Source organism: Desmodus rotundus, chromosome 3 (assembly GCF_022682495.2).
Source record: "Desmodus rotundus isolate HL8 chromosome 3, HLdesRot8A.1, whole genome shotgun sequence".
Taxonomy (NCBI): domain Eukaryota; kingdom Metazoa; phylum Chordata; class Mammalia; order Chiroptera; family Phyllostomidae; genus Desmodus; species Desmodus rotundus.
The window spans coordinates 116,348,712-116,366,770 of NC_071389.1; the positions used below are offsets into that span (position 1 = coordinate 116,348,712).

Sequence of the window (18,059 nt, forward strand, 5' to 3'; positions counted from 1 at the left end):
CCGTGCATGTGATGGGGTGTCGTGTGTTTTCTTATTGATGAAATGCACTGCGCAGGTCAACGCTGTAAACTGACAATGAGAAAAGCTGATTGTGGGAGCGGAGGGGGTGTGGTATGAGGATATCGGTGCTTGTTTAGGGGGGCTGTGAATGTGATCGTGTAAAGGGAGAGGCGTGCCGGGAGAGCGCGGGAAAGATTACTGGTGAGCCAAGTGTGTGTCTATTCCCGCAGCGCCCTGGCTCGCAGCAGCCCCTGGCCGGGTGAGGGGTGTGATGTGGGAGTGGGGTGGGAGGGGGCAGCAGGCGGGGCCTGCCACGTCACTTGGGGAGTGTGTGTTGGGAAGGAAGGACAGAGCGGAGAGCCCAGCCGCTGCAGCTGCGGTGGCTGCAGCAAAGGCTTGAGCGGTGGGGAGGTGGGTCCCCCGCGCCCCGGCGCCGGGGCAACCCCAGGGCCCTTTCCTAGGCCTGCGGCTAGGCCCATAGAGAGGAGGTGGCGGCTGTGGCGCGGGAACCGCGACCTTGGCTAGACGGAGCCTGCGGTGGACGTAGGGCGGAGGCCGAGCCCCGCCAGGAGTCTTAGCGGAGCCTGAGGGTGGCGCATCTGGCGCTTCGGTACCCACGGCAGTCTGGGGGCTTGAGCTGTTGGAGAAGAGCAGTGGGAGCTGGGAAGTGCTCCCACTGCGGACCCCTGCGTCCCGGAGCCCAGTCTCAGGCACCGAGCGGGCGAAGCCAAGCGTCTTTTCGGACATCCAGTATCATAGGCGCCAGTTTGCTGTTCCAGGTATCCCAGTAAGCTCTAGCACCCAGGCACGGACAACTGGAGGCGCAGAGCCAAATCCTCTGCACCCTGGGCACCTCCCCTGAACTAGCCTTGCAGGGACCAGGACTTCAGGGCTCACGGACCCAACCGCAGGTCAGACAACTAGCTTGGAGGAGCGCGAGCCCCACCCTAGAAAGAGGGCGCAGCCGGGCGCTGGGAAGCGCTGCTGCGCTCCAGAGGTTGTGTCGGGGGCGCTGTTCCAGTGGCGGGCAGAGCTTGGCGGGGAGGACATGAGGTCGGAGAAATCCCTTACGCAGGCGGCGCCGGGGGAGATCCGTGGGCCGGAGGGGGAGCAACAGGATGCGGGAGACTTCCCGGAGGACGACGCGGGCGGGGGCTGCTGTAGTAGCGAGCGGCTGGTGATCAACATCTCCGGGCTGCGCTTTGAGACACAATTGCGCACCCTGTCGCTCTTTCCCGACACTCTGCTGGGAGACCCAGGCCGCCGTGTCCGCTTCTTCGACCCCCTGAGGAACGAGTACTTCTTTGATCGCAACCGGCCCAGCTTCGACGCCATCCTCTACTACTACCAGTCGGGAGGCCGGCTGCGGAGGCCGGTCAACGTGCCCCTAGACATCTTCCTGGAGGAGATCCGCTTCTACCAACTGGGGGATGAGGCCCTGGCGGCCTTCCGGGAGGACGAGGGCTGCCTGCCCGAAGGTGGTGAGGACGAGAAGCCTCTGCCCTCCCAGCCCTTCCAGCGCCAGGTGTGGCTTCTCTTCGAGTACCCAGAGAGCTCTGGGCCCGCCAGGGGCATCGCCATCGTCTCTGTGTTGGTCATTCTCATCTCCATCGTCATCTTTTGCCTAGAGACTTTGCCCCAGTTTCGTGCAGATGGTCGAGGTGGAAGCAATGGTGGTGGTGTGAGCAGAGTCTCTCCAATTTCCAGGGGGAATCAGGAGGAAGAGGAGGATGAAGATGATACCTATACATTTCATCCTGGCATGGCTCCTGGGGGAGTGGGGGCAGGAGGCTCATCCTCACTAAGTACTCTTGGGGGCTCCTTCTTTACCGATCCGTTCTTTCTGGTGGAGACTCTATGCATTGTTTGGTTCACTTTTGAGCTCCTGGTGCGTTTCTCTGCCTGCCCCAGCAAACCAGCCTTCTTCCGCAACATCATGAACATCATCGACTTGGTGGCCATCTTCCCCTACTTCATCACCTTGGGCACCGAGCTGGTGCAGCAGCAGGAGCAGCAGTCAGCCAGTGGAGGGGGTGGCCAGAACGGGCAGCAGGCCATGTCCCTGGCCATCCTCCGAGTGATCCGCCTGGTCCGGGTGTTCCGCATCTTCAAGCTCTCCCGCCACTCGAAGGGGCTGCAGATCCTGGGCAAGACATTGCAGGCCTCCATGAGGGAGCTGGGACTGCTCATCTTCTTCCTCTTCATTGGAGTCATCCTCTTCTCCAGTGCTGTGTACTTCGCAGAGGCTGATGATGATGATTCACTCTTTCCCAGCATCCCGGATGCCTTCTGGTGGGCAGTGGTTACAATGACCACAGTAGGTTATGGGGACATGTACCCCATGACAGTTGGCGGCAAGATCGTGGGCTCGCTATGTGCCATCGCTGGGGTCCTCACCATCGCCCTACCGGTGCCCGTCATTGTCTCCAACTTCAACTACTTCTACCACCGGGAGACGGAGCAGGAGGAGCAAGGCCAGTACACCCATGTCACTTGTGGGCAACCTGCACCGGACCTAAAGGCAGCCGACAATGGACTTGGCAAGCCTGAATTCTCTGAGGCCACCCGGGAACGGAGACCCAGCTACCTTCCCACTCCACATCGGATGTATGCAGAGAGAAGGATGCTCACTGAGGTTTGACCAATGCAGGAAGGGCCTGCTTGAGAAGGGTGACCCTGAGCAAATAATTTCTTAGGGTTCCTTCTCATTCTCCACAACTCTCACCTGAGCTTCAGGTGACTTCCTGACTCTTTCCCCAATCCCCAGTGCATGGCATCCAGGACCAAATACCTGGACTGTCAACCTTGTTGCTTGGTCCCTGCAGCATTCAAGTTTTATCCATCTAAGTGATATTTTTGAAATGCCAATGGTGCCACCCATTCATGCCTATCTTCTGTTACGTGGGTGAGATTTCTGTCTGATTTTCCTTCAAGACTCTGATTTTTCATGTTCGAGACTTCTAATAGCTGTAGGTATGGCAATGCCAATTGGATGGAAACCAGGTTACACCTGGGTCTTGTTTCTCTCCTTAGTGTCCTTTGCTTTGGGGCATGCACTTGTCTTAGCTTCTGGCCAGGTGGTATCTGACAGAAGCTGGAGGATAGAAACCATACTCATCTTGTGGTTTCATTCCAGGGCCCTGTAACACCTGCTGGTCAGCCTGCAGAGGGCCCTTGGGAGAGCCTTTAGATGCACAGCCTCAAAATATGTTACTCATCTCAATCTTGGGTGGAATTAGAGGAACTACAATTAAACTTGGCCATCTGGAGGACATTAATGTGAATCCTGGACCAAAGGGGCCAATGGATTCTTCCAGGTATATTCTGGCACAGTAGACATCAGTATTTGGTCTACATTTAGCCCTGCCCTCCCCCCCGATGATCCCCTGACTCTCTCTAGCTTCCAGGAAGGTTCTTTCTCAGACCCAAATACTCTATGTGCAAGTGCCTTCCTGTGCAGAGTAACTAGCAAAAGGGAACCACACAGCCAGGAGAAATGGCCAAATAGAGTCAGGCAACTGGCATGTCCACATATCTGAAGAGAGGTGTCACTTAAACAGATATTGTCATCTCAGAGGAGCAGAGGAATCTTCTTGCAGATGGCAGATTTCTCTCCCTTGCTTTCCCCCAACCTCTCTAGCTCTCCACCCTTCCTCTTGGGAATTTGATTTAGGACAGTTGAAGGCTTTCTGAAACAAACACCAGCTCAAACCTGCAGACAGATGAAAGCACACATCACATGCTAGTGTGGGGGTCTTCCTGTCTTATTGGGAATGGAATAGGTGGTTTAGAGTAAGGAAGAAGCATTATTTCTTTGCCAACAACCACACTGCTAGAGGTTTTTCACCGAGTCAAGCAAACATTTGCCTGCCCTGCCCCTTGGAGCTGCATCTGACTTGCTCTAACTGGTAAGGAGAGGTGGAGAGTCACCACTGGACTAAACCATCTCCTTCCATCGTGAAACTCCTGCCTTCCATCACACTGCCCCCCTCCCCTCATTTCTCTCTGGGTAACATTGCCATTTGTTTGCTGCCTTGATAAACTGTGATGTACTGTTCTGAGCTCTTTTGGGTATAGTTCAGAAACCAAAAGGACTGTTAACATGTTTTTAATTTTATATCTATGCTTTAAGACTCTTGGATGAGAATTTTTTTTAAGAAAATTTTCTCAAAGAGCAACTTATGAAGGACAGCCTTTTGAGGGTTTTCTTGAGAGACACTATGGCTCCTGTGAGTGCCAGATCTCAATCTGGATTTTGCCATAGCATTACAGGGTAATTTTGGCACCACCTTCTTTGTGCCTCAGTTTCCCCACCCATTACATGGGAACATCAATGTCTTCCCCTCCCTACCTCATGGGGAATGTTCAATGAACTCATTTGGGAAGCTGGGGATGCTATGCAAATGTGTGGATTTTGGTAATGGACTCAATTTTTAGTTCATTATCCTGTCTCCCATCTCCCATAAGCAAAGCGTCTCCCTACCCTAGAGTTACTGCCTTGGATCCAAAGCCCAAGAATAGGCCACTCTGGGCCTTTAGTTCCTTAAATCCCTTCTTAGTCTCTTGAACTGGCCTGTCTTTCTTCTTACCCTTCAGAAAGGAGGTTACTCTTTAGGCAGTTTCCGGGGGATCCTTCCAGGACCAGAGGCCACCTTGATTGGGAGCTTAGCGTCTCCAAACCTGAAACACAGTAGGAGATAGAGGAGTTCATGATTCAGAAACCTGCTGTGGGGCCATAAAGTGCTGCTTTCTCAATCTGTTCAGTTACTCCTGAGCATTTGGGGAAAGAAGAAGGGCCCAGCCGAGGGTACATGTTGGAACAAGTAGGCATGTGTCTCTGTATATGTGTATGTGATCATCTTCATCACCATCACTAATAAAAAACATTTCCTTTTAAAATCAGACCGTGCCCAAAAGTAAAGGTTTTGTGGAGTGCTGGGCTCTCCAGGGACTCTGGTTGCTGTAGCAACCTTCCAGTCTGTTCTATCTTCTGATTTGGGCAGCAAGGGAGAATAGGAGACTACATATCTCTAGCTTCTGAAATGGGACATCTCCCCATATCGGGTTAGAGACTGGTAGTGCCAGGACAGGAATGCGTGACCTTTGAAAAAGCAGGTCCCTAAAACTTGCACCTGGACCTTTCTTCCTGGTTTTCCTACCTAGTAATCAAAGCTGCCTCATCTCATCTCTGATTCTTCAGAAACTTGAATGCTGAGCAACTGCCAGTTAAACCAATGTCAATATTATCTTTTTCAAAGTGACAAGGGGAGCATTGGAGGGGACTTGTTTCTCCCAAGAGTCATAAGGTTTTAATCCATAGTAGTGTCATGGAGTTTTCATCTCCTCAGAGAGAGGCTCCTCCCAGATCTAAGAGAGATGGAGAGAAATTATATCTCCCTACCCCCCCCCCCCCCCCGCCAGGGAACAGTCTAGCTCCTGGGGGGAATTTCATAGGTGGTTCTTCTTAAGATGTGGAAGAAAAACTGAGAGGCTGTGACCTGACCTAATTTCTGTGGAGGATTTCGCCAAGTGATCCCTCTCTGACTCTGAGCCTATTCATGTGGATTTTGTGCCCTGAGCACCAAGAGACTATTCACCCTGTGTTGCTGTTCACCCCAAGAACCCTGGGGTGGTGATTTCACAGCTGCCAGCAAAGGCCGAGTTCAGGCCATCCTTATACCTGACTCCAGCCGGCAGGAGCTCCCCAAGGTCTTCCTGGATCTGTTAGGCTCAACAGAGACGTGCAGCAGTCCTCCTGCCCGATCATCCCCAAGATGAGAGAAAGGGACAGCTGGCCCTCAGCGCATCTGAGGTAGGTTCTGCTGCTGGGGAATTTGTATGGGCTCAGTCCTGTGGGCTGAATTAGAACTCAGGGTGGGGAGGGCTGGGCAGAGGGTTGGGGGAAAATCTGGGCTTGGGGTTCCTTTACTTAGCAGCCGCCTTGCTGTCTCTCTGTGCATGTTCTTTGACTCCATCTACTTCAGTTTCCTTCTTCTCTATTTCTCTTCTCCTACTGCCCCACCCTTTCTAATCGCCTCTTCTTTGCATCTTCCCTTTCTTTTCATCCTCCCTTGCTCTGCATTTTTTTCTTCTCATATTTCCCTTCTGTTGTTTTAACCTCTTCTTCCCTCTGTGCGTATCTTTCTTTCTCTCTCCCCCTCGTCACCATTTTAGTGGCTGGGAGCACCTATAGGTTTCTGCAGAGGTCACGTTTGGGACTCTAGGACTAGCTGTGTTTGCTAAGAAAGTTGTTCTCCAGGTTCCCTTTTCCCCTGACATCGCAGTAGAACATCTGTTCCTACCATGCTCACCTCTGTGGATGGAAGTCCTGAACTTACCAAGCAAGATGAGATAGCTGTGGGTTTAGAAAAGTATCTTCCAGAAATGTTCTGAACCTGCAAGGAGGAGAGAGAGAACACCTGATAAGTCTCAGATAAATACTCTGCCATATAGCACTGAAATACATTCATCTTAGGGTCTCTCAACCTTAAAATCCTTATAGGGGTGTTCAAGACATAGAAACAGTAGAGTTAATAAAGTACGCAGAGAAAAGATAACTTAGGAAGGTATAAGATTGGAATTAGCCTAGAAAAAGCCTTAACTCAGGGGTGACCTCCTAACTGCCCTAAGTTCACTGGAAGGTTCTCAGAGCACCCAGCTGTCTCTCTTGTGCACTGAAGGCAGAACAAAAGCTAGGACATAAATCCAGTGGTTCGAGGTGCAGGGGACACCCCTTGAAAAGATGGATAAGATCCACCCACCAGCCTGTAAGAGAGCTAGTGTCATGTCCTTGTTGGAGGTCGGGGAGTACGGGGTAGTCCCGCCTGCACTAGGACAGAGATGGGGGATTCTAGGGGAGGGCAATGGAAGTTTTCTAAAGCAGGATTGTGGTGAGGGTTGCACAACTCTATAAATTAACCCAAAGCATCATTGATTGTGAAAAAATGTGACAATAATCTGGGAAAATCACATCTTGGCTGGGGGAATGGTTTGGATTTAAAAATCGAGTTTAGCATCTTTAAGGTGGACCAAATTAGTAACCAGGATGGGATAACTTTTTCTTCTGCCACATGGGGACACTTCAGAGCCTTTCACACAGTTGCTCCTTGCTACTCACATATAGCTCCAAGAACTGATTTTATTATTATTTTTTTTTTGGACAATTAAACCATGGTTGGATTTGCGTATTTGTTCGTTTTCACTCTGAAGACAGGTTGAACTATTTTTGGTAAATGTAGAGTATAGTTAGCATTATTAAACTACAATAACTATGGTGGAAATTATTTATTACATAGGCCTAAGGCAGTGAACTTGTCCAAGGTACTTTGCTGGCAGAACAAAAGCAAAGACAACAAAAACCCCACAAGCAAACCCAAATACCCCACCTAATCTCAGCACCCGCAAACATAGACTTCCTTAAGAAATCACGTGGGAGTCAGGGCTTCATCCTCCTGTCCTCCTCCCCTTCCCTGCAGCAGTCATTGGCCCTTCACTGCCTGCGGAGCCGGGCCCAGCAGTCAGGTACTCTGGGCAAACAGAAGAGCTCTTCTCTTGCTCTTGCTTGCCTTTCACTCCCTGACCCCCTCCTTCCCTCCCCTTGGTGCTTTTCCTCACATGACACCTTCCAGTCCTGCTGCTTATCTTTCCTCTCTCCACTGGCTGAACCCTTGCTTTGGAAGTATTTCTGTTGCCTGGCATCTGTATGTAAATGCCAACTAGATTCCCAGAGAATACTGTCCCCCAGGACAGTTTGGCTGGCACTGGTGCCCTGGCTTGGATTGGTTGTGGCTGTATGTTCTTGCCCCAGGAAGCAAAGTGCAGTCTAGTTCTAGCTTATCAAGGTCACATGGGGGAGGAAAAGAAATCCCTTCTTTAAACTGTAGGATTTCCTCTCTCCGTCCTACTTCATACCCGGCCCCCTCAGATTGCACAGATGCCTCATGACAGAATCAGGCCTGGAGCTTGGGGCTAACCAGGAGATGGATCTTCCCAGGGTCAGGCCACGGGGGATAACAACAGATGGGCTCCTAGTCCTTATGTTACTGTGCCTCGCGACGAACTTTTCTGTCTGAATGAGAGGTCTCTGAGGGGTTGGAGATTGTTGTGTCTTTCACGTCCATTTGCTCTGCACTCCCAGAGAAAGGAGTTTAGTCAGCCTCTTCCTCCCTTCTTGGTCCCCATCCCCTTGGCAGCCTAAGGGGAAGTGGGTTAAACCTAGCAGTGACTGCTTTCGAAAGGTGATCCAAACAGGACAGTGACTCCCTCAGTTCCAGAACCAAAGAGAAAAGGGGGCCCACACTGTAGTTTGTATCATTATTACTGGTCTCACCTTGGCTATTGCTTAACCTATTTGGGGCCTAGCCATGGTGGAGTTTATGACAAATACATTTTTTTAAACACAGCTCCAATCTCATCATTGTTGCTATGGAGAGGACTTTTCAGCAGACACTCTTTGCCCACCCCTAGCAAACATCTTGGAACCTTAAGCAGCCTCAGCTGCAGGCTGCAGGGAGCATAGACAGACCCTGGCTCTTTTGGCGAGAGCTAAGTCGACATTTCAAAAGGAAATTGCAGCCACGCAGTCTGCTGGCGCTGCTATTTTTGACATGCTTGCTGTTCTCTCAGGCTTGACAACCGCTGTCTCCAGGAGACAGACAAACCCTCTGTTGGCAGTAGAGACATTTTGCTTTGAGAAAGAACATAGGAAGACAGTCCTGCACTGGGAGGAGCCAGAGGACCTGCTGTCCCTTCCCTCACCTCTGGGAAGCCTGGCACGGTGAGGGATTGCAGTTCTGAGGCTGGAGGTGCCATCCTCGCCCGGCGAATTCTCACTCTGCTTTCCTCCCTAGTGGCAGTAGGCTTAACAAGCATGAGAATGCACCATTTGTTTAAAGCACATTCAGTACTTTCAGACATCATGTCATATAACAAAGAGGTTAGGAGCATGGGCTCTGGGGCCAGCTTTTTCTGGGTTCAAATCCCACCTTGGCCCTGCTAGGTGATATTGAACAAGTTCTGACACTGCACTGTGCCTCAGTTTCCTTCTCTGTCAAGTGGGGGGTCAATGACTGCCAATTTGATAGGGGTGTTTTGAGGATTGGGTTAATACAGGGTCTGGCAGAAGTAAGGCTTTCCTGAGTGTGGCTGGTAGGGTACGTGAATGTCTCACACAAGATGGACAGCAATTTGAACATTTCACCTAAAATGTCAGTGAGTGTGCTTTTGTTATGTTACAGAATTACATGCTTATGATTTTGTAATAAAAGATTTTTTAAAAAGAAGGAGCATTATTTGTGCCGGACCCTGTATATGTACACTGTTTATGTAATATGCAGCACTGTGCAGCACACTGGGGGACACTAGGTACACTGTCTATGTTACAATATGTATGCACTTTACAAAGGTTAGCTGTTATTATCATTATTATTCCCTTACAACAACTAAATGAGGTAGCAAGGTCAGGCATTGTTTTCCTCTTTGGCATGTAAGACAGCTGAGGCTCAGAGGGCATGTTGAAGGGCACAGAGCTCATGTGTGTTCCTCGTCCTCAGGGGAGATATAATACAATGCAGGGTGCTGTGTGTCTGGCTGGTACTAAACAAGAAGACAGAATGGACTCATAGTTCCTGAATGTGTATGCCGGCTTTTATTTAATGCCAGTTTATCTCTGATGGAAAACCAGCGGGTGTCCTCTGCCTTTTTCCCTGTGGAACCCTGAAAGCACATAGCTGTGTTACATCTTTCCATAGAGCCTTCCCTCACTATCACCTCTGTTCTCCTCACCTCACAATTTAGCAGTCCCAGAGGTTGGCACTCCACTAGAGCCTTCCTCACATACTTCCCAGCGTCTTCCTCCTTGGAACAAATACAGGGTCTCACAGTTAGCCCTGGGGACACAACCCATAAGCCAGACCCCTGGCTCAGAGATTTTGTGCATCATTTCTGTGGGCTTCAAAATCCTAGCTCCCCTGGTTCTCGTCCTCAGCATCCCGCTGTTCCCCAGCCACCTTCACACCCCACTGCACCTTTCCCCTTACTCTGCATGTGGGAATACCCTGTGGCATTCCATTCCCCAGGTTCCCTTTCCTCCTTTCAGAGGGAGGAGTCAGGAAACCCTGGAGTCAGAAGAAGCCGGCTCCCCTACTCCTGTGGATGTCCCTTTGCTTCCATTGTGACTAGAGAGCTTCCTCAGTTCTCACTGGGGGTCCCTACTCAGGCCAGAATGCTCTATTGATGCTCAACTCATTCCCACAGCCACTGCAGCTTCCCATGGGGGACCCAGCCCAGGACACGCAGCGGGACGACCCTCCCCATCCCAAGTTCAGAGCTTCTTGGCTGGCTTGCCTTAGGAGTTTGGTCTGAATCACCACTTATTAGCTGCACCTCATTTAACCTCTCCAAGCTTCAGTTTTGTCATCTGCAAAATAAGGAAGCTAACTCCATTTGCTTTTTGTGAGATTGAAAGGTCCAATGAGGCTGTAGCAGGAAATAAACTCTCAGAAGAGCAGGCTCTTCCCTCTGACAGGCAGCTGAGGGGGCCTGCAGACACTGAATAGCCACTGGGGTGGGGCCATGGCCCTCTGCACTCTCAGAGAAAGGCACAGTCCCTGCAGCTTCACTTTTGTTCTCTCAAACGAACGCTGAAATGAAATATGACATAAAAACATTGACTCAGGACAGGTAGCTATTTTACCAGAAGGCTCTTTGCCTAAAGGATTCACAGCAGAATCTCTTTAAATAATTGCACTTAACGATGTGATGTAACATATAGAAATAATCTGAATATACTTGTAAGAATAGAATGATATGCTGATAATATTTTTTCAACAGTTAGTTTCCAACCCAAGTAGATGAGGAGTCTGTCACCCCTTCCTGCGAGTACCAGCACATTGCAAAGGGCAGTATCAAGGGTCACATGAACAGAATGTGGGGGCTGCAAGGGGCGGTAAGTGACCCCTCACGTAGGAGGAACCGAAGCTCAGAGGTGGATGACTAGCCCCTCTCTCACACAGGCAGTCGGGGCACAGCTGAGTCTAGGGCTCCTGTTCTCTGACTCTAACTTCAGTGTATTTTTCCATGGAAAATGGAAACCTAGGGATCATTTAACCATTTTTAAACCAACTTTATTCACTTCCTGCCCAACCAAACTCCTTATCTGACCTGTCCATAGGAAGTGGAATTACGTGCTTTTGCATTTCATTTTTGTCTCCCTCCTGACTTTACGGGGAACAGAGGCAGCAGGCCAAGCTAGAGAAATCCTTAATCAGATATTCAGCTGCTGGGTTTTTAAGAAAGGATTAATAATTGTTACTCTAGACAATACCAAAGGTATATTGCACTTTGCAAAGAGAAGCTGGTGCACAGGCTCTGACCTGGGCAGCCATGCCCTGGGCCTCTAATCTCACTGAGTAAGAGGATCTTGAACCTTTCAGGACTTGACTCTTTCTGTTAAATGTTGTGACTGGGATGCAGGGAACTGTCATAGATTGGAAATCAGGAAAGCAGAGGTTACTTGAGACTTCTCTGTTTTATAGAGGAAGATAGGAAGGAAGAAAGTTAGCATCTTACCCACGAGTGCTGACTCCCGATGCCCCAGGAAAAAGAACCAGCTGCTGGGCTCTTCCCTGCACTTTGTTGCCCTGGTAGAAAAAGAGAAGTTATTGTTGGGTTGCAGATCTCTTCTATAAATCACAGGGAGAACAAAGTTTCCAGAAGTCGTGGTAGCTGAGCCATAAATCAGACAGGCGCTCCCCAGCTGCGTTGAGGCACTTTGTCATCGCTGGAAAGAGAGAAAGTCTGGCGTGCAGGGGAAAACAGCGTGTTCCCTGCAGAGCACTGCCCTGCAGGAGTGCTCTCTGCACTCAGGGGAAGGGTCCCATCTGCCCACGTGTGCGCACGGGAGTCCAGGCCCTCACCCACACCCAGCCAGACTCTCTTCCTGGTAGTCGCCCTCTGTTCTTCTGGAATTGTGTTTGGTTTTTGTTTATTTATTTTGTTTTGTTTTACTTTTTTACTTTATTTTATTTTATCTGCAACCCTCTGGTTCACGCTTTTGCATGCCTGCAGAATTCCAAATAGCAGTCACAGAGCACCTACCCTGAAACTGCAGGTTACTCCTTCCAAACAACAGGTCCTAAATCAGTGAGTGACTCCTGGGCTGAGTATGACACAGTATTACCAAATACAGAATATGACAATTATACTTCAATAAAGCTTGAAAAACATACACTGAATATTGGAATATTTCATACGCAGTACATGATTTTGGTTTCTCTTGAAAAACTTAGAGGTCTGGTCTCATTTTCCCTGCATTTTGACTTTCCAACATCCGCCAGCAGGAGCTGAGTAAAGCTGCCACCATCGATGGGGCTGGGCTGTCTTTTGCCCAGTGTCCACTGAAGCTTGGCCATCTGTCATTCTCATGGTGTGCACAGCATTGTCTTTCCTGTAGGTGGGAAACACTTCCCTCTGTGTCCATTTCTACAACGGGTTAGAAAATCAAAGAAGGGTACCAAGTTTAGAGGTACTCGCCCAGCCTGCTTCGTCTGGTGACTCTGTGGACACGGGCACATGTGACTGCTCTCGGATGCCTTCCTGTGTGATCTCATTGTACTGAGTCACAGTGGACCGTTACGTGGGCTGAAGTAGGTGGGGTTGTTAGAAATGGATAGTGAGAGCAGAAATGAGGGCTGGTGGGCTGGGGTGGAGACAGTCACAACTCCAGATCAGAGACAGGATTGTGTGATCGTTGGGAGAGCAGGGAGCTCACAGTCGTCAACCACATGCTCACTCATGTTCTCTGTCCAGTGGAGAAGGCAGGAAGATGTGTGACGCCATTAAGGATTTCCATGTAAAATGATGAAAATAAGAAAAAATTAAACTATGGTATTTGTATACCTCCAATTTGAGGATGACCTCCGACTTCTGTGATGTCAGAGAGTGAAACATCACTCTGTTCCTCCTGGTGGGATGGGCGAGAGTCAAGAGTAGGCATTCACAGGTGGGGTCATGGCTTTCCCGAGTAACGGTTGGCCATGGGCTCTGCATCCCTCGGGTGTCTGTGCGACATCATGAGCCCCGTGGTCATCCCAGATCTTTTCTTGCCTCTATTCCTAGATTCTTCCTAGTCAGTTTCAGCTCTCAGGTGGACTCTCCTATCTGTGAAGGTTATTAGTCAAAAGTCAAGTGGCTGTAAAGGTGGAGTCATGTCTGACAGGAAAGCCTTGGGAGAGAGATAGGAAAGGCTGTCTTCAAAAGGGCTCTCCTTGTGTGCTGTTGGTGGGTCTGTAAACTGGTGTAGCCCCTACGAAAAACAGTATGGGTATTCCTCAAAAAACTAAAAAGAGATATGCCATACGACTCATCAATTCCATCTCTGGGTAATTATCCACAGAAAACAAAAACACTAACTCAAAAAGATATATGCATCCCTATGTTTATTGCAGTGTTATTTACAATTATCAAGATATAGAAGCAACCTACTTGTCCAGTGATAGATGAACGGATAAAGAGGATGCGGTGTATTTGCAATGGAGTATTATACAGCAACAAAAAAGAACGAAATCTTGCCATTTGCAACAACATGGATGGATCTAGAGGGTATTATGCCAAGTGAAATGTCAGACAGAGATAGACAAATACTGTATGCTTTCACTTATATATGGAGTCTAAAAAACAAAACAAACAGAGCAGACTCATAGAAACAGAGACCAAGGGGATGGGTACCAGAAGGGAGGGGGTTGGGATGGGTGAAAAGGGGAGGGGATGCAGTCAATAATATTGTAATAAGTTTGCACAGGGCAGATGGTTACTAGAATTAGTGAGGTGATCACATTGTCAAGTATAAAAATGTCAGATCACTATATTGTACACCTGAAACTAATATAAGATTGTATGACAGTGATACTTAAATAAAAGATAAATTAAAAAATACAAAAACAAAAAAAAAAGCAAGTTTGAGAAACTGTTGAAGAAACAGTCGGACTAAAGGGTAGCAAAATATTTCTTTAACAAGGCACCAATAAAGCACCAACTAAAAGGAGAAAAAAAAAAAAAAAGAAAAGCTCTCCTCTTTTCCTAGCTTTACCTGTAATTTCATTAAAAATATTTCAGGACCAGAATTCAAGGCAGGAGTCTCAACAGCATTTTGGGTAGAATCTACTCAAAATCCTTAGGATTCCAAGAGAGAAGTAGGTTTCACACTGGTCACCCCCTCACTGGGGACAGCTTTGACTTCTAAAAATCCAAAATCAAGAGAATTGCATAATGCCACCTTCCCAATTTGCCCTTTCCAGGAGTGCAGAAAATTGAGTGAATCAGGTTGGGCTTACGGGAAATCCATCATGACCTTGTATCTCAATGCTTGTCTGCCTCCCTTTTCTGAATAAGTGCACCTCTCAGAAGTTGTTTTTTACATGAGTGAGTGAGTGGGTGTGTATGTGTATAAAAATAATAGAATCACTTTCCTATCAGAGGTGTTTTTAATAAAAGGGAACTTTTTAAAAACTCACAATAAACTTAAAAGAGAAATGAACTTAAACTAGTTTATGGCATACTTCATACAGTCCTAATTCCTTCCCTCAATGTAAGGAAAAAGAATGCCATGGTATTAGAAACAGTGGGAATTGCTGACCAGATTTGAGAAAGAAAGGTTTTTTTATTCATTGGATGGACTAGGGGATGTTTTTCCAAATGTATGTTCAAAAGTGGGAACTCTAAGAAACTCTATTACCATTTTCTCTTTTTCTTACTGCATTTTGACACCCAGTGATGAATTTGCAAATGTGCAGCATCGCCTTTCTATCATTCCGAGCCACGTCAGGTGAGGCAGGATGAAAAAATGAAGGCATGGGCTGAGTACTTTGTCTCTTAACTGTGGAGTAAGGGGTGATGTGGGCCCACCCAGGAGTCAGCGTACAGTGCTGCTACCCACTGGCTGTGTACTGTGTGGCCCTGGGAATGTTTTGATCCTCTCTGACCTTGGTTTTCTCCTTTGTAAAATTAGGGCATTATTATAACGTTCTTCATGGTGGCTGGTGGAATTCAGTGAGATAATGCTAACCAGGTGTATCACAGGGCCTGGTATGTAGTAAGTACCCAGCAAAGGGGGGTTATTATTTCCATGGTCTCTTTCTTCTTTGCCTGCTTCAGTGGGGTAATGAGGCAAAAGCCCCTGAAAATTGCCCAACCTTTAAAACAGTTGAAACCACTCAAAGCTTTTGTGAATTAGAGCCTTTTGAGAAATAGGTATGCAATAGTTTCTCTCACTTGATAGATTTGTATTACCTGACCTAAAACGGAGCATGATTCAGCTATTCAACCATCAAATATCTGGCCTCAACAAAGGTGACTCACATAAACGGGCTTGATACCCTTTTAGACTAAAAATTTCTTCCAGGCTAAAAAAATAACCAGCCAGAAAAAGAGAATATCCAGGGATTCTGACAAACTCCTTTAAAAAGAACATAAGCAATGAAGTGACTTATCCATCCAAAATCGCTGGGAGCAGTAAGAACTTTCAGCTCCCTTACGAGTTAATTGCGAGTTGAATAACAGAGTGTGGGAAGAATATGTAGCTCAGCCCTTCACCTGCCTGACTTTTGGGATGGCTGTGAGTGAGAGGATGGGCTGTAAGGACCAGGGCCCATGGACCAGGTAGACGCTTCCTTGAGTGCCCACCATGCTCATAAATGTGCCTTTTGTCATGTGTTTGGGGTTGGTGTTCTTCTTGGCAATTATAATACAAGTCAGTGGAAAATATGACTTAGTTTTCAGATAATGTGTTTACTTACAGTCAACATTTCAGGAATGCATTTAATTCACAAGGAACGTGAGTTCAGCTCCTGATGTGTAAGTAGAGCATAAGACAAAATGAGATCGTACAATTGAGCTGGAAGGAGCTTCTGAAAGTCACAGAATCCATTACTCTGCCCCAACCCCATTAGAAAATGTTCCTAATTATCACAGGCTTATTCTGAAACATCCCCAGAGAGAGAGAATCATAACTGAGGTTCCTTCAATCTGTTTGTGTTTGAGCTTCACAACCTTTGTTGTCAGATGTTTTCTTCCTGTCTCGGTGACACATCTGCCGCACTTTAAGTTTCCTTCCTCCTACTTTGTCGTCGACTGATGTGGGTGCTCAACTTCCCATATTACCTAGCACAGTTCTTTATGCCAGAGTGTCTCTGATGCAGCCTGCTAGTCCCACACAGCACTAGTCCTCCGCGGCACGCCCACAGAAGAAGAATCCCCAGGCACTATATTTCAGAAGCGCTGCCTCTTGGAGATACGCAAGGTCTGTCAACGTAAGATTAAAGGCACCAAGAAGTCCTGCAGCAAATAAACCTATTTCATTCCTTTAACCAACTGTTGTTTGAGCTGTTTTTACCTCGGAGAGTCTCTACCCCCTTTTGAGGGTAACTTTTATTCACATCTCACAAAAACTATAATCTAAGAAATATATTTTGAGAAATTCAAAGAGATCTGAAACTCCTTGAGATGGATTTGAGTCATGGAACCTGAGCCCTTAAAAAACGTTTTTTCAAATGGACCATTCTTGTGGTTTTTCATCCCCCTTCTTGAGCTGTACAGAGACATATAGAATCAGAATTTCAATAAATCTCTGGGTAATGTAAAAGAAGACATTCTCTCCCTGTTGCCCTTCAAAGCCTTCTTAAATAGAAGTCTTTGGGAAAAATAACTGTAAGAATGGGTCTTATTTGTTAGATTTAGAGTTTTTGTTCTAACGTTGCTAGCAAATGTCCTCATTTCAGAGATACTTCTCCAGAAAGAAAACTTCCGTGTAGTGTTGCCTGATGGTGAAACAGTCTAATTTCCACGCATGCTGTTAACCAAATCAAAGATGATAGCATGTGTTTCTATTCACAAGTACTTTTCTAGCTAAAGCGGACCTTTTAATAAAAACATTCAAGCATATCTTTACTAATTACCATATTTATAAAGTCTTATTCACAATCTGAGCCAAATACAAAGAAATAGTAGCAGTGATCTATATGTAACCAGGTTTTCCTATCTGTGTTCTCCTTTTCCAACATACTGTTTTCAAGAGTGACACACTCTCTCCCCCAGTACACTTCAGGCACTGGTGCCTCCCAGGTGGGCCTGGTCCCTCCAGTGCTGGGATTTAAGGCCTTTGGGAAGTTCTGTGTGCTATGTGCTCTTTGTACTACCAAATGGCTCTTACCTTGACTCTTCTCTGCTGTCCCCATGGAGGATGTGATGATCTTGTCTCCGCATCTACCACCTGGCCCAGGACTCAGTCCTTTCTTGCATGGTTTCCCTTCTGTGCTCAGAGGTCAAAGGAGAGAGGACGTAGCTATTCTTGAGCTGTTGTTGCCTTTGTACCCGCTCCTTTTCTGGACATCTTGGGCTGAGGAGGGGTTTCTGACATCCAATTGCTTCTTTCATCATGAAATCCACTAAAAGTCAGAATAAGTGGACTATGGGGAAGGTGGCAATAGCATCTAATTCTGGGTCAATCGTTAACCTACTGTGTGACTCTCAGAAAAATTCCTGCCTGGCACTCAGCAATGTTAGCTTTTAGTGTGATTCTCTGGCTCAGTGTCTTTATCTGTATAGTGAGATTGTTGGATCAGACTATTTTTGACTTTTTGCTCGAATATTCGATGGACGCTCAGCTTATTTATTAAATGTACATCTGGTTCCCTGGATAACTTGGCAAACTTGATTGCTTGGCTTTTGCTACAGAATGGTCTTTTAAAAAGAGAGTTGGAATTACTAAAATTTCAACTTTATATAGAATCACTGAATTTCAGAATTCATCTACTCCCTCCTCTTATTTTTAAGACAAAGATCAGAACGTAACACTTAAAAATATATGGGGCAGTGTATACCACTGTTTTGAAAGGGGTGTGGTAATTTTTAATATAATACCAAGTACAATAAATTTATTTTCTTTGCTTTTCTCTTACTTTTCCTCCTTTCTTCCTTCTTGCCTGCCTTCCTTTTTTTCTTTGATGAGGTCTATCTTAGTTATTAAGTGATTCCAGATCTTTTTTTACTTTAAAGTTGCAAAATAA

General features: G+C 47.2%; 1 protein-coding gene across 3 annotated transcripts in view; it reads left to right on the forward strand.

Annotated features, from left to right (window-relative positions):
- Positions 1–339: 339 nt before the first annotated feature.
- The window catches only part of KCNA6 (potassium voltage-gated channel subfamily A member 6), a 36,764-nt gene continuing 19,044 nt past the window's right edge, over positions 340–18,059 (forward strand). For all 3 annotated transcript variants that reach the window (XM_053920992.2, XM_053920993.2, XM_053920991.2), the window contains exon 1: positions 340–5,812. In XM_053920992.2, the coding sequence (XP_053776967.1) occupies positions 1,049–2,641 (1,593 nt within the window). In that variant the 5' untranslated portion in view covers positions 340–1,048 and the 3' untranslated portion in view covers positions 2,642–5,812. The remainder of the gene's footprint in view (positions 5,813–18,059) is intronic.